General features: G+C 47.9%; 1 protein-coding gene across 14 annotated transcripts in view; it reads right to left on the reverse strand.

The window, feature by feature from the left end:
* The window catches only part of LOC310743024 (endonuclease domain-containing 1 protein-like), a 162,082-nt gene that overhangs the window by 17,658 nt on the left and 120,812 nt on the right, over positions 1-23,612 (reverse strand). For 12 of the 14 annotated variants that reach the window (XM_083573081.1, XM_083573080.1, XM_083573076.1 and 9 more), the window contains one exon: positions 5,582-5,814. In XM_083573081.1, the coding sequence (XP_083429207.1) occupies positions 5,582-5,791 (210 nt within the window). In that variant the 5' untranslated portion in view covers positions 5,792-5,814. The remainder of the gene's footprint in view (positions 1-5,581; positions 5,815-23,612) is intronic. The other 2 variants (XM_083573077.1, XM_083573083.1) reach the window with 1 other exon arrangement.

The raw sequence follows: 23,612 nt of genomic DNA on the forward strand, positions 1-23,612 counted from the left end.
TGCTCTGGTTATCTCCCGCTTGGACTACTGCAATGCACTCTCCATGGGGCTCCCTTTGAAGGCGACTTGGAAACTACAACTAATCCAGAATGCGGCAGCTAGACTGGTGACTGGGGGCGGCCGCCGAGACCACATAACACCGGTCTTCAAAGACCTACATTGGCTCCCAGTACATTTCTGAGCACAATTCAAAGTGTTGGTGCTGACTTTCAAAGCCCTAAATGCCCTCGGTCCAGTATACCTGAAGGAGCGTCTCCACCCCCATCGTTCTGCCCGGACACTGAGGTCCAGCGATGAGGGCTTTCTGGCGGTTCCCTCCCTGCGAGAAGCCAAGTTACAGGGAACCAGGCAGAGGGCCTTCTCGGTAGTGGCGCCCTCCCTGTGGAACACCCTCCCATCCGCAAAGAGAAGACCAACTACCAAACCTTTAGAAGACAGCTGAAGGCAGCCCTGTTTAGGGAAGCTTTTAATGTTTGATGTATTATGGTATTTTAATATTTTGTTGGAAGCTGTCCAGAGTGGCTGGGGAAGCCCAGCCAGATGGGCGGAGTATAAATAATAAATTATTATTATTATTATTATTATTATTATTATTATTATTATTAGTTGAGATTCCTGCACTGCAGGGGGTTGGACTAAATGACCCTTAGTATCCCCTGCAACTCTACGATTCTATTATTCTAGGCAGATTCTTGCAAAGAATGGGGCCAGTGCTGGGAAACACTTTGTGAGGTGGGAAAGAGCCTTGCAGTAATTGGCACCTCACACAATCTTTTGATTGTCTGCAGATCGCAAGTCAACGTTCTCCCTTGACATTATGATGGATTCCTTTCACATAACCAGACGATTCTGCACATGCATGCAACTTTTGAAAGGGAAAATAACGGCAGGTACAATTTATGCTGCAGTTGACTTGCAAACTGTGCCGCAATCTTTATTGCACTGGTCTCCACAACAGCCTTGTGAGGTAGACTGCTCCTACCCCCCCCCCACCTTACAGATGAGATCTGATATATCCCAGTTTCAGACACTGTCTCTTGACCTTGAAGCAGACCTTCAAACCCAGGTTTTTGCAGTTCCAGCTCTCCAAGCAACCGAAGCACACAATTTATTTGAAATACAGTTGCACCTTTGGATGGGCTTATACACGGTGCTCTTCCCCAATCACTATAACCGATTTCAAATGGTGCTAGAAAGAGGAATAGACTCTGAACACCAGAAGAAATCAGTCATCCTCTAAAGGGGTTACTGGAATCTGTAGATGCTGATGCTAATGTAATATGCGCTGGGAATACTGAAAGTTTATATAGATTAAAAAAACGACACAGCATACGTTCAGTTCAGATGCTGAACGAGCAAAGATTCCATTGTGTAAGTCTAATTAAACACTCTCACATCTTAATAGGATATTGGATATGACTGACAAAGCTATGGCAGGAGCCCTTTACACCAGCCAATTCAATTTCCTTTGAATCGTTGCAGCATATCCTGCGTTATCTGTAGCCATTCTGAAAACTACCTCTCTTCTGCTTATTGCACATGCTTTGTTGAATCGTCGTTCCAATTCGTCTCTGGCTCTGCTTTTACTTGCAAACCAAAAAAAAATTAAGACTCTTACTAATGTGCATAAGATCTGCCTTGTTTTTACTCTTTTTGCAAACCGCTTTAAGGTTTCTGCTTTTGCAATCAAGTAGTATATGAATTTTGTTAAATAAATCAAGAGAACGTCCCGGAGAAAAGGCCCACACAGAAATGGGATTCTAAGTGGGCTCTATCTGAGTGTCTGACAACCCATTTAATTCCTCACCAAGCAAACCTTGCTCTGTTCTCCCGCCTCCCCTCACAACTTTATTAAACACAGCTTTGCAATAATCTGAGCATCTCAATCTCTCTTTTTAACCAGTTCCCTAGGAGGACACCATTTTGATGGGTTATGCTAAAAAAAACCCCCATGGTTGGATGGTCATCTGTCAGAGATCCTTCAGCCATGATTCCTGCATCGCAGGGAGCTAGACTAGAAAACTCTTGGGACTCCCAACTCTACGGCCTTTGCTCAACATTGCTATCGTGCCGTGTGAATCCGTGCAGGCGATAAATCCTTTTCTGACGCCGTTTGTCCCAGAAGGATTTTTCGGGAGGCCTTACACTTCCTTTGCCTCCAAACCAGTCGCTTCCCGTCTGGCGAATGCGCAGCCAACCTTCCCCCAAAAACACTGATTTCAAATGGTGCTAGACATCGTGTAGTTAAATCTAAACCACCATATGAAACCAGCTTCCTGAGGGAGCTCCAGACAGACTTCCTCCGACAGCAGAAGAGGCCGCAGCCTGACCTAGAAATAAGAGATGTGAGCGCACAGGCTGGGCATTTTCTTTTATCTAAATAATAATAATTAAATAGGCCCCGCTGGCAATCAGGAACAGGGAACTATGTGCCAATGATGTGATGTTAGCCATCAGCTTATCCAACATTAGTGGGGAGAGAAACACGATTCACTTTACATTCAAAGGCAAAACCACCCAAACCAGGCTTCCGGAAACGAAGATGTGAACATTTGGAACGTCAGAACTTCCCCGAGTTTTGAAATACAGTTCTCCCGGCCAATTAATGTGTACAAAAATGCACACACTTGGGCAAAGTATGTATATATATATCAGTGAAAACAGCATATGTGCGTGCACACACACAAATGCATTGTATTGTGGGAAACCGCATTTTCAAAAGGTGCATATTATAAATTGGGTGGCACATTTTCACGAGCTTGTTTGACATAGAAGGACGGAGAGCTAAACCGAAGGCTGGGAAAATGAGAAAGGGAGAGACCGATTCGCCCATTCCGACAACTGTATGTGACAAATAAAGTTCACACTGGAAAACCCTTCTTGGGTGTGAAAACTATGACAGCTGAGCTTTGGGGAAGAAGGAAGTCAGATCTGCAAGCTCCAGGATAGGCTAATAGCCCTTAGCTACCAAGGGACGCGGGTGGCGCTGTGGGTTAAACCACAGAGCCTAGGACTTGCCAATCAGAAGGTTGGTGGTTCGAATCCCCATGACGGGGTGAGCTCCCGTTGCTCGGGACCAGCTCCTGCCAACTTAGCAGTTCAAAAGCACGGCAAAGTGCAAGTAGATAAATAGGTACCACTCCGGCGGGAAGGTAAACGGCATTTCCGTGCACTGTTCTGGTTCGCCAGAAGCGGCTTAGTCATGCTGGCCACATGACCTGGAAGCTGTACGCTGGCTCCCTCGGCCAGTAAAACGAGATGAGCGCCACAACCCCAGAGTCGTCCGCGACTGGACCTAATGGTCAGGGGTCCCTTTACCCTTTACCAAGCTGGAAAACTTTCAGCTCTGTGTTTTCTTGTCAACAGGTGAAAGGAAAGCCTGCAGATCTGTAGGTGCGTATTATAAATTGGGTGGCACTTTTTCACGAGGTTGTCTGACGCAGAAGAGCAGAGAGCTAAACTGAAGGCTGGAAAAATGAGAAAGGGAGAGACCGATTCGCCCATTCCGACAACTGTATGTGACAGTTCACACTGGAAAACCCTTCTTTGGTGTGAAAGCTATGACAGCCGACCTTTGGGGAAGAAGGAAGTCAGATCTGCGAACTCCAGGATAGCTCTTAACTACCAAGCTGGAAAACCTCCAGCTCTGTGTTTTCTTGTCAACAGGTGAAGGGAAGGCATCACCTCGACCCAGGCCAAAACTCCTTCCAGCATCAAAACAACCCAGGTTTGACATCTTCTGGGTATTGGTTTGCACGTGTCGCCACGGCTCTTAACTCCCATTTTGGCTCCTTATCTCCCAACACGTAAAGGGCAGCAGAGGAAATTCAAAGCCTCCTCTCCACAGCTGGGCACTTCTCCTTCCTCCCCGAGAAAACCGAATTCCTGCGGTTGGAAGTTCTAAACGAGAAGCAATCCATCATCTCACTCTGGCTGGTGAAAAGGACAACTGTGTGTGCATTCTGGAAGCGTGACTCCGGGATTAATCACAAAGGCTCCAAACTGGCCGCCTCTCGGAGAGGTTTCTCGAAGGGGAAGAAGTGCTTCTGGAGGGAGACGTTCCAAAAATATGAGCGCAGTTCCTTTCCTCCCCCCACCCCTGGGCTGGTGCATGTGCAAATGTGGTCTGCAGATTGCAGGGCGGTCTCCTGCAATATCTGCGCAACCTCTGTGCCACACTGGGGAAGAGAGAAGCCTTTGACCCTCCAGATGTTGACGGACTTATTAGCATCCATCTGTCTTGAGAGGCAATGGAGTTAAGCTCTGGGGGTCAAGCCAAACCGCTGCATTAGCAGCACCAAAGTGACCTTCCTGGGGCGCCAACCTGGGCAGTGTATGTGGAGGTCCTGGGCTGCCTAGATGAAAAGACGCTTCTCTCTCAGCCTCGCTGATGTGCTCCAAAGGAAAGCAGAGCAAGACATTTAGCACCAACTTGGCGGCAGAAATTGCCGGAAGGAAGCATACAGGGCGCCATCTGACCGTCTTATGGATTCCACTTCGGAGTTGTGTAGGTCCCCACCCCCCTTAGCCTTGTCTTCTCCCAAAGATACCCCACAAGGCAGCAGAAGTTTAGAGTCCGAGTGTTCCTTCTCCTAGATGGGCTACTTTCCCAGGCCGACGAGCCACAATTGCCCCTTGATGGACTATAATGCCTGTGATCTCCAGCTTTTAAAATGGAGATTCTTACCTCAGTCTGTTTCTATACAGTGGTACCTCAGGTTACAAACGCTTCAGGTTACAGACTCTGCTAACCCAGAAATAGTACCTCGGGTTAAGAACTTTGCTTCAGGATGAGAACAGAAATCGCGTGGCGGGGGAAGCTAAAGTGGTACCTCAGGTTAAGAACAGTTTCAGGTTAAGAACGGACCTCCAGAACGAATTAAGTTCTCAACTCGAGGTACCATTGTACTGGCTCCGAAACTGTTTTCAAATACGTTCCGTATTGTTAAAATTGCTTTGGGATGGTTCAACCGAAGCGATTCCTACATCAAAACAAACAAGCGGATCAGATTTTTAAACAGAGGTTTTGAATGGCCACCTGTCAGGGATTACAGTGGTACCTCAGGTTACATACGCTTCAGGTTAAAGACTCCGCTAACCCAGAAATAGTGCTTCAGGTTAAGAACTTTGCTTCAGGATGAGAACAGAAATCGTGCTTTGGCAGCGCGGTGGCCCCATTAGCTAAAGTGGTGCTTCAGGGTAAGAACAGTTTCAGGTGAAGAACGGACCTTCAGAACAAATTAAGTACTTAACCCGAGGTACCACTGTATTTAGTTGTGATTCCCGCATTGCAGGGGCGGGGGTTAGACTAGATGACTCTGAGGGTCCCATCCAACTCTACAGTTCTCTGAGTCCATGAAGTCATCCAACCAAGTCACTTTCTCACCTCAAGAGAAGCTTCCGAGTTAAGTTTGCATTCTTCTTCCTGCTTTGCAGGTCCGAGGCCAAATCCTTGGGGTATCAGCCTGCTGTTTTCAGCCACGTTTTCCCCTGAACCACAGTCTACATCCTCTTTCTCCCCCCCTACTCACACCCAAATTCAGGGTCTCTTCAACACCCTAATCACACAGCTTTTGCCAACCTGCCTTCCCGGCTGGGGCTGATGTGAACTGGAGTTCAAACATCTGGAGCGCGTCCGCTTGGCAAGGGCTGCTGTGACCAGTGAACCACCGCTGCCTCCTGAAACGAATCCCGTGCAGAAGATCCCCAAGAAGGGGGGGGGGAGAAACCCCACATCTTTCTCGGTAGCAGCTGGCTTCTTAGCAGCGTTGCTTCTTTTGGCACACGGCATCCTCACGAGGCGAACATCTGCACCTTAAAATAAAAAGGGATTACTGTTAGTATTAAAACGATGCCAGTAACATTCCAGCCCTCAGCGTTCATTGCTTTCAATTCACCCTCATTTTTTAATTCAAGCGAGGAAGAGGGAGGGAAGGAACAGCAGGGGAAAGAAAGGAATCAGCGTCTTTAAGAAGAGGATTGGACAAAGGAGAGGGCTATCGATGGCTCCTGGCCACAAGGACTGCGCTATGCTTCCACATTCAGAGGCAGAAATGCTTCTGTACGCCAGTTGCTGGAAACAGCAGGAGGGGAGAGGGCTCTTGTGTTCGAATCCTGCCTGCGGGCCTGATCCTGCAGGCTCCTCTTGTTTCCTTATGACGGCTGGCAATTCTGTTTCCAAAGGCCAAAGCGCTTCCTTCATTTGAGCCTCTGGATGCCCTTACATAATTCCCAAAGCAGCAGGAATGTCTCGGCTGAGACTCCTCTCTCCAGCTGATCTCTTTCCCTACATGCGGCTTTCCAAAAGGGAAAGGAGGATATGCAAGCATTCTCTGGGGATCCATCATGCCCTTGTATCTTGGAAGGGATCCCAAGGGGCATCTAGTCCAGCCCTCTGCAATGCCGGAATCTCAGCTAGATCATACATGACAAATGGCCACCTGGTAAAGGTAAAGGGACCCCTGACCATTAGGTCCAGTCGTGGCCGACTCTGGGGTTGCGGCGTTCATCTCACTTTATTGGCCGAGGGAGCCGGCGTACAGCTTCCGGGTCACATGGCCAACATGACTAAGCCGCTTCTGGCGAACCAGAGCAGCGCACGGAAACGCCGTTTACCTTCCCGCCAGAGCGGTACCTATTTATCTACTTGCACTTGATGTGCTTTCAAACGGCTAGGTGGGCAGGAGCAGGGACTGAGCAACGGGAGCTCACCCTGTCATGGGGTTTCGAAGTCCTAGGCTCTGTGGTTTAACCCACAGCGCCACCCGCGTCTGACACCGGCTTAAATACCTCCAAGGAAGGAGAGCCCGCCACCTCACAAGTCGACCTAGTTCTCCTGCTGGTCCTTGCTGAGCTGGAAGCTGCAATACTGCCCTCTGGCCACCATAGGGCGCTGAGGGGCAGTGGAGATGTCCAGCAGCGCCCTCTGGTGGCAAATTAGCAGAGCAACATAAATAGCAATGCCCCTGAGTCTGGCTGGCAGAGTCCCTAGTTTAGAGTCCTGTGCCTTACAAACCTCTCCAAAATGACTTCCCTGAACATCTGATGATGTTATCATGCCAGGGTGGGATCAAATTTCAGTGCCAAAGAGTTAAAGAGTTGTTTAATCATTTGCCTTTAAGCTGGCTGGATGAATGTGAATGAAAAACCTCCATACAGGTGAGTTCTTGAGATACCACAGGAAGCATAATTCACCGTTTTTAACAAGCAAAAGCTGCTCCTCCTCCTAGGAGGGAACAGAAAGGATATATCAAAAATGCAATGTTCTCCCCCTAATAGTAGCACAGAGAAACTGAAACAACTTCAAAGAAACCAAGCCGGTGTGTTCCAAAGCTTGCAGACCCTACTATCAACTTTTTCTTTCTCCCGCTCCCTTTGCCAATTAAAATTAGTCAAGTGCTTTGACGGATTATCCAGCTCGGGGGCGGATAAACGAAAGGTACCAATTAAAGTGTGCAGTGACAGAGCCCTGTGTGCGAGAGACACTTTCTTTAAATAAACACGCCCAATGTATATGCAGGAGAGACCGTCCGGGGGTTTGCAGGAAGCAGAAATGAAATATAATGTAACATGTCCTCATGGCATGATGCACCCACAGCAGAGGGACTGGCCTATGAATAACAACAGCCTTTCGTCGGCCTTAGTTGCACTTTATAAAGAAAAGCTAAGAGTCTAGTCCTTATGACAGTAGGCAGTTCTCCCCACACCCGGCCCCAGAAAACAGAAATTCCAACTGTGCAATATCAGTTTTGCACATATCAGTTTTGCACAAAAGAGTGCAATATCAGTTTTGCACAAAAGAGAGTCTGAGGAATGGCCATTCCTACAATGCGTCATTTGCATGTCAAAAGTCCTGGGTTTGATCTCTGGTAAGCTCCGGGACAGTGGTGGAAAACATATCCAAGCAAGCAAGTTCCATCGAGACCAGTATCCTGCTCCCAAATTCCTCCATTCCTCCTTATACCTTTCCCCATGTTATTTTGGCAGGACTTTTCCCCAAAGGCTTTCTACAGAAAGGAAGCAATTGCTACCCTGGCCCTCCTACAAGGCTCTCAAAAAGACAATTGCCTTTGCAACATCCCCGCCTGTTCAACTGGCAGTGATCTTACCCATTGGATTGACCAGAATTGTTAAGCTTTTGTTGGGGAGGATGAGCCTCTAATATTGGATTAGCATTGGGAGAGATTATGTGATACAAACCTCGGGCCGTTTGACAGAAACTGATCCAGGTTTTCCACCATTTAGGGCAACAGACTTCTCCCTGCATGTGTAACTTCTGCTGGAAACTTGATGATTTCATCTAATTTAATAAACTGGATGCACCCCCCCGCCCCCTTTCCAGGAACATCCTTCATTTGGTGCTGGGGGGGGGGGGGAATCAGGAAGAAATCCTTTGCCTTGAAAGACTTCTCTAGCGTGAAATGAAACCCTTTTTTTTTCATTTCCAGCTCAAAGAGAAATAGAGAGAGAGGTTTTCTCACTGAGTGTTTTGATTTGGCTTCTAGTCCCTCATTGATAAATCAGACATATTTTTTTTGCTTTGTTTCCGCTGTACTTTGAAAGCATCCAAAGATGTCACACGCAGTATGTAAAAGGAGGAGATTTTTTTCACGCACGTTTGGTGACATTGTGAAGGCAGAGGAGGCCCCTGGCAGGGATTTCGAGTGACAGAGAATCTGCCACGCCGGCGTTCCAGGGACTCCTCCGCTCTTAATCCTGTTTGGGTGCCTCAAGCCCAGAGTTGCAAGTGGAAAGACTAAAGGAACTTGCTGGGAAATGTAAAAAAAAATAATGCTTGCTGGGGCAGATGGGAGTTGTAGTTCAGCAATATCTAGAGGGTTAAACGTTCTCTGAACCTGGCCTGGATGAATGATAAGGTCTTCTTCACCAGGCACCCAAACAAAAACAGCAAGCCTCCCTGGGGTGGGAGTTCTGGAGACAGAGCTTTCTAGTTGAGCTCTCCCATCTCCTGTCACTCCCGTCCTCCCTTCCGCCAGCAAACAGAGGGGTCTCTAAGGACCACCCATCTTGCAAGCAGATTCCATTTCCAGAGAGTGCCCGGCACGAAACCCTAGATAGCTGCTGCCTGTCCGAGCGGACAGTCCTAACCTAGGTGGACCAATAGTTCTTGAGTCAGTCTAAGGCAGCTTCCTCTGCTCCTAACTGCATGGGAGCTGCAGGATCCATCTGGTTTGGTTATGGAATTCAGGGCAAATGTAATTTCCAAAGGAAACTTCCTCCTTCCCCTGCCAGCGCATAAATCTGGCACAGTTTTGGAGACGGAGCGTGATGAGGCATGAATAATTTCTCCCTCGGTTTTAGATAGATATATATACAAAACCCAAACTAAAGAACTGTAAAAACAAAACAAATTGTTCAGCAGAAAATCCACATGGACACGCCCTTCCCTTGCATCCTTGGTTTTTTTTTGTGTCCCCCCCCCCGTTTTGTGCCCACATCTCCAGCCTTCCAAAGCATGAGCTATCAGAGTGACATAACAGCAGACGGCCCAGCAAGAACAGCATGTACTTTGCTCCTAACGCTGCTCGGTTCTCTTGGAAATCCTTCGGCACTCGTTTTGTTTGGCCGGCGTTCCCGGCTGGTGCCGGAGCAGCTCGTGTTTCCATCCTTCCTCACCCAACTCTAAAGGCCTGTCCTCTTGAGGAAAACCCTCAGGCTCTAGATTTAAGGAACAGCTTGAAGCTGACCCCTAAGTGCATGAAGGGGGAGTTCAGGCCTCCCCCCCTCCTCTGCATACATCAAATGCAGGGGGCGGCACAGGAGGAATAAGAGAGGCTGACCATCACCAGGGGCAGAAATCTAGGAACCTGGTCTTCATTCCTCGTTCCAGCGCTCTCACAAGCTGTAGGGTAAGGTAAAGCTAAAGGGACCCCTGACCATTAGGTCTAGTCGTGGCCGACTCTGGGGTTGCGGCGCTCATCTCGCTTTATTGGCCGAGGGAGCCGGCGTACAGCTTCCGGGTCATGTGGCCAACATGACTAAGCTGCTTCTGGCGAACCAGAGCAGTGCATGGAAATGCCGTTTACCTTCCCGCCGGAGCAGTACCTATTTATCTACTTGCACTTTGACATGCTTTCGAATTGCTAGGTTGGCAGGAGAGGGACCGAGCAACGGGAGCTCACCCCGTCGCAGGGATTCGAACCGCCGACCTTCTGATTGGCAAGTCCTAGGCTCTGTGGTTTAACCCACAGTGCCACCCGCATCCCAGCTGTAGGGTAGTGGTTCCCAATTAGGGGTCCATGAAACGCACCCAGGGGGTCTGCGGCCCCATCTCTTGCCTCTCCCTCCAACTACAGTTTTGCATGGCCAATATCACAAATATGTTGGAGGGGTTTTTTCCCCTGGTGGCAGATGACAGAAGCTATGACACCATGAGACCGATGTAAAACCAAATCAAATAAAGGTTTTATTACAAAACAACAAACAACAAAGCTTGTGGGTGTTTCTCCTGCAGGCAAAGTCAAACTGCAACTTTTCCTCCTTTTGTAGTCGTGACCAGCTGCACCCAATCAGCCCAAAGCTTACAGAAACAGTTCTTGAAGGTACAAACATATTTACTGTTTCTTTGCAGAATGAATCCCAACACCCCCTCTCATCCAAACAGAAACAGAAACAAAACAGTACTTTAAACATATATAAAACATATTTATTCAACAATTCCTAATTTTGTCACTAGTTGTGCATGTTTCTCAAAAGTTTCTGTTTCTTTGCAGAATGAATCCCAACAAAATATTATGGCCTGTTTTTCTTAGTACAGTGGTACCTCAGGTTAAGTACTTAATTCATTCCGGAGGTCCGTTCTTAACCTGAAACTGTACTTAACCTGAAGCACCACTTTAGCTAATGGGGCCTCCTGCTGCTGCTGCACCGCCGGAGCATGATTTCTCTTCTCATCCTGAAGCAAAGTTCTTAACCCGAGGTACTATTTCTGGGTTAGCGGAGTCTGTAACCTGAAGCGTATGTAACCCGAGGTACCACTGTACCTCTGCTTATTGGGGCTACTCCACATTCTGTTCAAAAAATTGCTTTGCAGAGGTAACTGCTATAGAGCTTCCTGCAGCCAATTGGAAGCCGGCCAGCGTTGCAGAAGGCGGTCCCTGCTCTGCTCCGTGCCGGTTTAGCACAGTGCAAGGGAGCCAACCAAGTGGGCGCTGGGGGTCCATGGGCCGGTTAAACAACCCCCATGGGCCGCTTGTGGCCCATGAGCCTTCGGTTGCCGACCCCTGTTTTGGATTCTCCCACCTGGAGGTTTTTAAGCAGAGGTTGGATGTCCATCTATTATGGATGCTTTAGTTGAGATTCCTGCACTGAAGGCTTGGAATGGATGGCTCTCAGGGTCCCTGCCAACTGTGATTCTATCTTCTACCAAAGTGTGGCCAGCACATAACTAAAACAAGCTCCCTTGAACAGCTCCACCTGCACCACAGCAGTGCCCAATGCTCATTCCCTTGCTATGCATGAATCCAAACTACGGTTGCGCAAGCCAAAGACCCCCGGAGGGTCTAACACACACACACACACACACACACACACACACACACACACACACACACACACACATGTCCTGCAATGGGCCCTTTGCACTTTGCCAATCTGCGTTGCCTGAAACTTGCCCGTTGGTGGAAAACAGACAAGCCAGCTTTGAACCCAGCCCAGTTGGCAACGAGCGATGAGAAGGCCCATTAAAAACCATCCGAGCTCACTGAACCACACAGGTCTCTCCGGGACAAACAAAAGGGCCCCCGTCCTCCGTGCGTCCGGGGCTGCTCCGAGGGGCTTTGATGCTGAATTGAGCCCTCGGACCTTTAAAGATGCACAAAACCCCCGAGCGAAGTGCTTCCGATCAATGGCGGTGAAGGCTTGACAGCAGAGGCTTTTGAGACCCCTTGCTATTTCTAAGAGGTGCATAATTAGCACCGGAGCTCTGAAAGGCCCGGGAGCCGTGCGCAGGGATGTTCTCGGGAGAGAGAGCATGGGCAAGGGTTTGCTAATTGGACGGGCCGTGTCTCCGCTGCCAGCAGCATTCAGAAACGGCTGGGCACGGTTGGCGGACATGCCAGTCCACACCTCCCGTACAAAGGCAGGTCTCTCTAGGGCAAGGATGCCAATACCTCGGAAGCACAGAGAAGCCGGAGAACATGGCGCTGGCAGCAGAACACAGCTCCCCAGGAGCCTCAGCTCCCTTTTGTTTTCATTTGAGGTTTTAAAAAGCTCAAGTTTCTAGCCATCAAGCTTGAGAAGAGCATGCAAGCAATGCTTACTGGGATCTCGGGAGCCAGGGAATAGCTTTCTAGCCACCGAAAGGGCAGATTCCCATCTCACCCAATGATTAGCTGAAATGGAACAAATTATGCAAGGTAGTAAAAATGCAGAAATGTGCAAATATAATTGCAATCTGCATAATTTGTGCAGGTCACAGTTGTTTTTTTAAAAAAATAAAGCACAGGGATTTTTGATCTCCTGGGAATACATCGTGGGCAAACGGGAAGGGGGAAACTAAGTTAGCATGTGCTAAACTTCTGTAATGTACTGCGCACACTGAATTCTCAAGAACGAAAGCAAAATTCCTGGGAAAGCTCAGTTGGAAGAGCATGAGACAAGAGTTGCGGGTTCGAGGCAACATGTTGCGTAAAAGGTTCCTGCATTGCACAGGGCTGGACAATTCTATGAAAAAGTGACCCGGCTACAGATAATTATGGGGTGCAGTTCTCCCCCTATCCTGGATTGTACCATTCTGATCTCCAACAGAGGGGGCTGCAGTTTTGCATGCAGGGTGCTCCTAACCCAGTGCCTTGAAAACCATCTTTGTACTTGAAAGACTAACCCATTGAGGAGACAAATGACGCAGGGTCCTTCTCTCCAGCATGCCAGCTTCCTATAAACAGGATTTTGTGTGTGTGTGTGTGTGTGTGTGTAGGATTATTCCGCCGCCTGCAAATGGAGGAAAAAACAACCGCCGTTGCCACAACGGTGTGCAGAATTCTGACAAACTTTGGGTGACATAATGTAAAGGTAAAGGTAAAGGTAAAGGGACCCCTGACCATTAGATGCAGTCGTGGCCGACTCTGGGGTTGTGGCACTCATCTCGCTTTATGGGCCGAGGGAGCCGGTGTACAGCTTCCGGGTCATGTGGCCAGCATGACTAAGCCGCTTCTGGCGAACCAGAACAGCGCACGGAAACGCCGTTTACCTTCCCGCCGGAGCAGTACCTATTTATCTACTTGCACTTTGACGTGCTTTCGAACTGCTAGGTGGGCAGGAGCAGGGACCGAGCAACGGGAGCTCAGCCCGTCGAGGGGATTTGAACTGCAGACCTTCTGATTGGCAAGTCCTAGGCTCTGTGGTTTAGGCATTGGTTAATTTTTTGGTTGCTGGAGGGGATGTGGTTGGCTGTGCCTGCCCCTTCAATGCTGCTGCTGCAAGGGTATTCCGTTAAAGGAATCCAGGGGCTCGCCATGCTTTTGTCCGTAACCCTGACAAAGGGCTAGGGCCATGCAAGAGCCCCAGGGAGCATTTGGGGAGAGGTGTGAGCCTGGCGCCCAGCTTTTTCTCTCCCCAAAATTGCTTACTCTTACTGACTTCCTCACAGGTGTGGTTGTCAATTCTGTTCCTACCTCCAACTGGGAACAGATAGTCGCTAACCAATGCCTAAGCAACCACTCACAATTATGCCAAAAACCAAAACAAAAATGATGTGTGAACATGTTTTTATTCAGGGGTGTCTTGGAGGTGCTCGACACGCAACAGGGTGATGGGTTAACTGGACCTTTAGGGTGATCCAGCAGCCGGGTTTTTTCTTGTGCCCTTATGTTCATCGGAAAATAAGCTTTAGGTGTGACTCTGGAGAACCTCCAGCAAAGGGAAGTTTCACAGATGTTAGCAGCGCTACCAGAGTCCTCTGTGCAACACCATTTGCCATAATGATGCTGACTCCTAAACTCCACGTTACTGCAGGCACACGATTCACTTAGCATTGTGGGAAACGCTGTGCTCTAGGAAAGGACGAGTGTTGCACCGAGGGGGGAAGAAGAGGAAGCTGGGAGGTTTTGACAGACGCTTCCAGGAATGAATGCTCGAGTCACAAGACAGGCAGTATGACTCGGAGCAGGAAGGCTGGCTGCCCACAGACGAGATGTCAAAAATGGGTAACAGGCAAGGATGGGGCCCCTCTTCCCTCGCTGTTGCGAAAGCTGCCCTTCAGCAGCAGCTGGAGAAAAGGGAGGAGGAATTGTGTTGGAGGCAGGCAGGGGAGAAAGATAAGGAACTCACACATACCCTAAAAGCGTTTTGCAACTGGCAAGGATCGGATTGCAACCATGGGGAGATCCCTGGATGTCAGGTTTCCACTTAGATAAGGATCTGAAATATTTTCCTTGAAGTCTGAATTTGTTTTATTCTGGAATTGTTTGATTTGATGCTTTAACTTCAAGTTTTTTGAGCTAGTTTTCAGGAAATTCGCCAAAACTTCCAACACTTTCGACACGGGTTGCCATATGCCCGGGCTTTCCAGGACATTTTTACCAATTTTAGGAAATTCCACCCGGACGCTATTTCTGACGGGCAAATCCTCTGGATACGTCCAGGAAATTCCAGACGTGTGGCAGCCCTAAATGCAATGAACGGTAATAATAAATAAAAATAGATTCCGTTGCAAAATAAAAGAAAAGAGCACCTAAAACATTCAATTGTGGTGACCGTAACCAAGGTTTAAGGTGCCATTTGGCAATTAGGTTTTATATATCTATATATATCTATATATATCTATATATATCTATATCTATCTATCTATCTATCTATCTATGAGCTTCTAACATTGGTTGGGCAATTCTGAAGCTGAATCTTGAAAAGTCAGGGGTGTTATCATGGAATCGTAGAGCTGGAAGGGACCCCAAGGGTCATCTAGTCCAATGCAGGAATCTCACTTAAAGCATCCAAGATAGATGGCCATCCAACCTCTGCTTAAAAAATTATGTCTCCCATGTTCTCATGTCTAGGAGGTGGTCTGTCCTGGGTGTGGTTTCACTTTCCTGATCCACAGCTCCTGGATTCATCACTGTCATTGAAAGCTCAGCTGGCCTTCATCATCATCATCATCATCATCATCACCATTTGAAACTATGATCAAGGCGGCTTACAACAATACAAGATTTACACAATTACAAACATAACAGAAGTCATAAACAATAAACAAAACACATCAAAAAGTACACAACAAAATGGAAAACAATTCCCAAGTAAATCATAAGATCTAAAACTAAAGATACAACAATACAGTCATACCTCGTATTACATCCGCTTCATGTTACGTTCTTTCAGGTTACGTCCTGCGGCAACCCGGAAGTACCGGAAAGGGTTACTTCCAGGTTTCGCCGCTCGTGCATGCGCAGATGCACAAAATGACGTCACACGCATGCGCAGAAGCGGCGGATCACAACCTGCGCATGAGCAGTTGCGCCGCTGCGGGTTGCGTTCTTTCCATGTTGCGAACGGGCCTCAGGAACGGATCCTGTTCACAACCAGAGGTACCACTGTAATATCAGTAACAGCAACAGCTCTCTCAACCCACCCCCGTAAACAATACTCCAGCCCAAGAATCCGTTCGACAGCTTCAGCTTTTGTAGCTGGAGTCAGTCCGCACTCCACTCTCCCAGGCCAGATGGGAAAGGGCCAGAAAGGCAGGGCGCAGGTCTTCCAGGGCTCACAGCCAAGAAGGTCTCATTTCAAACAACACAGATAAAAACTAAAAACGATTGATAGACAGCTGCAGTCCTTGTGAAGCCTGTCAAGCAGCCCGCCCCAAGCCAGGTGGAAAGAGGCAAGGCAGGGTCCTTCGGGCTCTCAGCAGGCAGTCCTCCTCCTCCAGGAAAACTCTGCGTCAAATGCCAAACCCAGATCGTTTCTCCTCTGGATTCCCTCCTGTGCTAACTACATTTACGTACAGAGCAAGTAAAGTAGGAGGCCGGCTCAGCTATTCTTCTTAGGCCACGATTGCATCTGCAAGGAGAGACTTCCACAGAGCAGGTGCTTCTGAAGTGTTCTGAAGCTAAGCAGCAGCAGGTGGCAGTAGGTGAATTCAAACCTTTCCCCTCACTTGCCATTTTCAGACCTGCACATCCAGTTGCGCCCCCCTCCTGTGCTATGTGTGGGTCTGGGCACATGTGACTGACAAAAAGGTAACTGAGCATAAGGGCTTGCAGAGGTGACGGTCCCAGCCTTAGGGCTTAGTTACATGTAAAATTTGCACTTTCAGAAACAGTGTAGGAACTGAAACACAGCCACACTTTTGAAATCTGCGCGCCTCTGCGTTTTGCAGTGGAGAGCTCTCACCAAGTAATCTGTGCAGAAATGCACAGGTTGGGGTAAATCATAATATGCCGGGGTTTATATGAGTTGAAATTACATACAAAATGCATTCCATCAGGCAAGACTGCATGCAAAATTTGACGGATCTGTCCATCTCTGAGTGACAAGGGGGAAACCACAGCAAGCAGGGAAGGGGGTTAACCCCCCCCGTTTCTTCACTCCAAACTGGCAACTTTTGGGTAGAAAAACAGGGTGAGTGGCGCTTAACCCCTTTCCTACCGGCTGTTTCCAAGCTTCAAAGCACCCCAAGGCTCTACCACAACTTTGTCCCTCCTACAGGTTCAAAATAACGATATTAACGGGAAACTCCGTTTCCCGGAGTTTTTTAGGGAGGATGGCACTGCCGCGGGGCTGGAGGAGGCGGGCAGCAGCTGGAGGGCAGCTCTTCTGGAGGGGAGACGAGGCAGAGGCTGGCCGCTTCGTGCCACGGTGGCCACGGCAGACGGAGGCTCCGGGCGCGGCGCTGCTTCGGCGTGGCATGGCGGAGGTGGGAGAGGGCGGTGAGCTGATGCCGGGAGGTGCCGCGTCCAGCCTCCGCCTCTTCCCTAGTGCCCTCCAGATCTTGGCACCCTGGCGCCCTGCACCACTAGCCTCTATGGGTAAGACGCTCCTGGTCAGCCCTTCGCTTCCCGCAAAACAGACCTAGACCAGCTGTGGACAAGCACAGGAACCCAAGGAATGAAGCAACGAGCTGCAGCGCTTCCTCAAAAGTCATTCTCGTGCGATTCATCCTGCCTGTGGATTGCGTACGCGCCGCCAAGGGAGGCAAAAAGCAGCCTTGAGAAAACTTCGTATTCTTACAGAAAACCTGCTGCTGCTTCTAAAGGCTCAGTGGCAGAAGCTCCTGCGTGCAGAAGGCCTCTGGTTTGATCCCCGGCAACTCCAGGTATAGGATCACAGAATCTAGTCCAATCTCAGCTGAAGCATCCATGACAGATGGCCATCCAATCAGCTTAAAGGCCTCCAAGCAGAGTCCACCACTTCGCGAGTGAGCCCGTTCCAATGTTGGAAGAGCTCTTGCGGTCAGAAGGTTCCTCGTGACGTTGAGTCGGGAATCTCCTTTCTTGCAACTTGAAGCCATTGGAGCAGAAGAACACAAGCTTGCTCCATCTTCCCTATGACAGCTCTTTAAATATTTGATAAGATATCTAAGATATTAGATATCTTAAGATATCTTTAAAAGAGAGGTCCACTATTGTGTGAGAGAAGAGGAGGGAAATATACCTCCCCCACCTTAAGACATGGCATATAACCTAAGAGAGTCTACCGGGTCAGGGCAGGGTTGGGACGTGGGTGGCACTGTGGTCTAAACCACTGAGCCTCTTGGGCTTGCCAATCAGAAGGTCAGTGGTTCGAATCCCCGCAACGGAGTGAGCTCCCGTTGCTCTGTCCCAGCTCCTGCCAACCTAGCAGTTCAAAAGCACGCCAGTGCAAGTAGATAAATAGGTACCACTGTGGCGGGAAAGTAAACAGTGCTTCCGTGCACTCTGGTTTCCGCCACGGTGTTCTGTTGCACCAGAAGCAGTTTAGCCATGCTGGCCACATGACCCGGAAAGCTGTCTGGGGACAAACACCGGCTCCCTTGGCCTGAAAGCGAGATGAGTGCCTTTGAGCCAGTGTGGTGTAGTGGTTAAGAGCGGTGGACTCGTAATCTGGTGAACCGGGTTCGCTTCCCCACTCCTCCACATGCAGCTGCTGGGTAACCTTGGGCCAGTCACACTTCTCTGAAGAGTCTCAGCCTCACTCACCTCACAGAGTGTTTGTTGTGGGGGAGGAAGGGAAAGGAGAGTGCCAGCCGCTTTGAGACTCCTTCGGGTAGTGATAAAGCGGGATATTAAATCCAAACTCTTCTTCTTCTTTGACTGGACTTAACCGTCCAGGGACCCTTTACCTTTTACCTTTATTGGAAGAGACCACAGGCCCATCTAGTCGAGTATCGTGTTCCCACAGTGGCCAGCTAGAGATGTGAAAAACCAGCAAGTTTGCCCCAAACAAAAGCTCACTCTCCCCTCACTGGTATTCAGAAGGATCGCTGCCTCCAAGTGTATCACTTGAGACCAATGTGGTGCCTCATGTGGGAGGGAGTTCCATAGTCCCACTATGCACTACTTTAGAATCAAAGTCTTGCAGAGTTGGGAGGAACTACGAGTGTCATTGAGTACAAACCCCTGCAATGCAGGAATCTTTTGCCCATCGTGGGCCTGGAACCCATGAGGCGAAGCCGTTAAGAGTCTCATGCTCCACTGACTAAGCTACCTCCATTCACTTAAGAAACATGCAACTCTGCGGAACTCGAACCCACAACCTTTGAATCACTTCTCTATGCCAGAAGTCCAATGAGCTAGCCATAGCTCTCTTTTTATAACAGATGCATCATCATCTGAATCGCACGGCACGCTTTCTCCTGTAGAAATGTTTTTCTTTTCTTACAGTATATAATTTTCATTACGTTTTTCGTTTTACAATTTATAGCACTCATTTTTACATCCTTAAAATATCAATGACTTCCTCCCTTCTTCTCTTTCCCTGGTTCACTTTACATATCATAAATCCCTGCATATTTTACAGAAACTATCCGTGGTTCTCAATCTGTGGGTCCCCAGATGTTGTTGGACTACAACTCCCATCATCCCTGAGCTCTGGCCTTGCTAGCTAGGGGTGATGGGAGTTGTAGTTCAACAACATCTGGGGACCCACAGGTTGAGAAAGACTGAACTATATCACTCAATATTCCTTTATTACAAGAATTCCAACCCCCCATATGCAAAACCTGTGCAGATTCTGTCAGTCGACAAAGGCAGCAACCCTAAGCCAAACTCTTCTTGGAACAAGACACGACTGACTGCTGAATAAACATGTGTTGTATCAATGCAAGGCTCCTGTGATCAACTCAGATTTCTTTTAACTAGCTGACAGCCACGAAAAGAATAAAAATACAGAGGTCATAAGAACTGTTCTGAGCATTGGCAACACACAGCTCAGAACAGCCCTGACCGCACTGCCGTCCTTTCACCGCAGAGCACGATGTTCTTACACAAGTCCCTTTACTCCACTGACCTCCCCGCAACATTTGTACATGCAAATAGCTAGCGGAAGAGGAACCATGCGCCGATGGGGTGACTAGATGGAAAGGGAGTGATTTATCTGTTGGACGGAGTCCTAAATTTAGGCACATTCAGCTCCCAGGCAGGGAGAGGTGTGCCTGTCTCGTTGCTTGTAAAGGCAATTACATAAGCAAATTTCACAGGATGAAGCCATCAGAAGGTGCGTTTCAGAGCAGTTGTGTATAAAGGTAATTCTATGCCCCTCTGTCTTCCTGGCACCCCAAAGACATGAGGTGCTTCTTTAAAGAAATATGACTGTCATCACAGATGCAATTCTACAATTGGAGAGTTGGAAGGGACCCTAACGCAGACCCCGCCGCGAAGGAATCTCAACTAAAGCATTAATGGCAGGTGGCCATCAAACACCTTAGCTTACAAACCTCCAAGGAAGGACAGTCCTAATAATAATAATAATAATAATAATAATAATAATAATAATAATTTTTATTTATACCCCGCCCTCCCCAGCCAAGGCCGGGCTCAGGGCGGCTAATAAGCAATAATAAAAACAAGTTGAATGAATACAACTTAAAAACAAGATTAAAATACAACATTAAAACATTAAAATGCAGCCTCATCACAGGAGGAAAAAGGAAAAAGAAAGAGGGTGAGGGAATCAAATTGGCTCCAACCCAAAGGCCAGGTGGAACAACTCTGTCTTACAGGCCCTGCGGGAAGAAATCAGATCCTGCAGGGCTCTGGTCTCATGAGACAGAGCGTTACACCAGGTCGGAGCCAGTGTTGAAAAGGCCCTGGCTCTGGTTGAAGCTAATCTAACTTCCTTAGGGCCCGGGACCACTAGGGTGTTGCTATTTATGGACCTTAAGGTCCTCCATGGGGCATACTGGGAGAGGCAGTCCCGTAGGTACGAGGGTCCTAGGCCGTGAAGGGCTTTAAAGGTCAAAAGCAGCACCTTAAATCTGGTAATGAAAGCAACATATGATGCTATACTTGAAAGACTGCCTTATCTCTTACATGCCCAGTAGGTCATTGTGGTCTGCCTCCAAAGATCCCAGAAGCCCACACCACTGTAACTTGGAGCAGGGCCTTCTGTGTGGCTGCCCCTGTTGTGTGGACTACAACTCCTTTTGAGATACTGTACATACGTAATTTTATTTGCACGTCGCCCTTCCACAGTTCAAACCGTGTTCAAGGCGGCTTACAACATGGGAAAAAGAGCTAGCTACAACGTATCAAAAAGTAGCCGTAAACAATAAAACATTAAAGCAAACTGAACGGTTTTTGCAATCACATCAAGTTCTAATAAATTAAAAAATTGTCCAGCAGCACCTTAGAGACTAACTAAGTTTGTTCTGGGTATAAGTTTTTGTTGGCATGAACACTTCTTCAGATACACTGAAACAGAAGTCACCAGACCCTTATATATAGTGGGAGGGTGGGGTGGGGAATAAACTTGAAAGAGAAGTTGCTGAATTACAACTTATCCATATAGTTAAAGCCATGGTTTTCCCAGTAGTGATGTATGGAAGTGAGAGCTGGACCATAAAGAAGGCTGATCGCCGAAGAATTGATGCTTTTGAATTCTGGTGCTGGAGGAGACTCTTGAGAGTCCCATGGACTACAAGAAGATCAAACCTATCCATTCTTAAGGACCAAACTGCGGGAGGCAGTGGAAGACAGATGTGCCTAGCGTGCTCTGGTCCATGGGGTCACGAAGAGTCGGACACGACTAAACGACTAAACAACAACAACACTAAACTGAAAACTATGGAGAGACCTGGTCTGAATAGAGATATTGGATTTTTGTCTCATTACATATGCTAAAGCTATTTCTGGTCATCTGCATACTATCCCCTGCTTTTTCCTGTAGGACTAATTGTAGTCATCAACAGGTTTACCATACCCATTGAGTCAATCACCTATCTCCTACTAACCTCCTGAGAAAACCCCCACCCCACCCTCCCACTATATATAAGAGCCGTATATAAATTCAAATAATAATAATAATAATAATTGGACCACGACCCTCGAGGTCACTTCCAACTTTACAATTCTATGAAACACAAGACGGGGCAATGCCTGCACAGTTTGTTCTTCTAAGCCAAGAACGTCCAACTCCCAAGAGTCCAACTCTCGGGACGCCCAACTCTCGGGACGTCCAACTCTCCTGGTATGCCCCATGCAGGACCTTAAGATCCACAAATGACAACACTTTGGAGGTCCCAAGTCGCAAGGTGGTTAGATTGGTCTCAACTAGGGCCAGGGCCTTTTCAGTACTGGCCCCGACTTGGTGGAACACTCTGTCCCAAGAGACTAGGGCCCTGCGGGACTTGACATCTTTCCGCAGGGCCTGCAAGACAGAGTTGTTCCGCCTGGCCTTTGGTTTGGACTCCGTCTGACCCTTATGTTTCCCTCCCCTTATGGCTTTGACTTTTAAAATGAGGCTGCATTTTAAATTGCATTTTAACCTGTATTTTAAATTCTTTTTTTTTCCTTTTTCTTTTTTCTTATTATGTTTTTACTGAAATTTTATTGGTGTTAGCCACCCTGAGCCTGGCTCTGGCCAGGGAGGACAGGGTATAAATAATAATAATAATAATAATAATAATAATAATAATAATAATAATAATTATCCCAGTATAAAAAACTACCAATTTTTGGGAGGTGGGAAGCCAAAGTTGTTGACCTTTTTTTAGGGGTTTGGGTTAGGGTTAGGATCAAAGTTGTTAATAGACTCAAAGTTGTTAATAGGGAGGGAAATCTCTCGCCTATAACGAAGCAGGAACAACTAATTCCGTTTCCTCCCTCGCCGGCAAAATTTGACACAGCAGAGTAGAAGATCGATGGATGAGTCGGGGCGGGGACTTTCACTCTGTTGCTTTTCACTGCCGCAGATTGGAGATCAACCTGTCGATCGCGGTCAACCGGTTGGACACCCCTTTTCTAAGCCACTGGGATGCCATCCTGAGACGGGCAAATTGTCCTATGTTTAATTCCTGTGGCTTCCTATATTTTTTCCTTCTCGCCTTTTCCGCCCACAGCAAAGGAAGGCCAAAGAGGGTGGTCGGTTTATACTGACTCCGTGGTGCTGAGGTAGTGTCTGTCAGGAAAATAACCAGACGCCTCGGGGGAACAGAAATATTTTTAGCCTGTTATGAAGCTGCTTAAGTTGTTGGAAGGAAAAGGAGCATCTTTCCCCCTGAATGTTTGCGGTTTAGTCTGCATCGCCTTCTCTCTCTCGCACCCCCAGCATCTACCAGTAAAACCAGTTAGGTGTCTAATTGGTTTTATACGGACTGAACTCATAAAACCAGTTAGGTGTCTTATTGGTTTTACACAGAGGCCTGCTGCTTTCCAAGGCATGCGCCCGGCCTCTTAAATCTGTGGTCAAGCACCTGGCTCTCAAATCCGATAGCTGCTTTGCACGGGCATGTGTGCGAAAGATGCCAGAAAGGACGATAAGGCTCGCGCCTCCTTAACGGCCGGAACACGTTTGAGTCTTCCAACACAGCTCTGCCTCGTTGTGTAACCGCCAGCTTTTCCCCATTCTTCTCATGCGAAACACCTGCCTCTACAGGTCTTATAAAGATTAGTAGGAACACAGTGTTCAGAGAACATTTCCTTTCCTGGTCTGCAGTGTGTTTGGAATGAAGGGAGTGGCCGGCGGTTCTGTTCCCCATCTCCATCTGATATACACTCAGAGGACGGAAATAATAACCTGCGCTTAAGTAACGTACGGGTTCCTCTGGCGTAGTGATAGCTTTCAAAAGGGGATGATTAGCATTAACTTAACAGCATGGGAAGATCTATGGAGAAAGAACTGGAAATTTACAGCCTGTGAAGTATTGAGGGAAAACCTAATCAAGGTGTTTTATAGATGGTACTTAACACCTACCAAAATAGCTAAAATGTATACGACTAAATCTAATCTGTGCTGGAGGTGTGGTAAAACAGAAGGGACACTTATACATGTTTGGTGGACCTGTGAAAAAATCAAAAGCTTCTGCAACACAGCATATGACGAGCTTAAAAAAATGTTTAAGTACAACTTTATGAAAAATACAGAAGCTTTTCTACTAGGGATAACGGACACAGGTATAGCAAGAGAAGATTAGAAAATATTCCTCTATGCCACAGGAGCGGCAAGGATCCTAATGGCTAAAA

This window comes from Podarcis filfolensis (genome assembly GCF_964270895.1).
Source record: "Podarcis filfolensis genome assembly, chromosome: 10".
NCBI lineage: Eukaryota > Metazoa > Chordata > Lepidosauria > Squamata > Lacertidae > Podarcis > Podarcis filfolensis.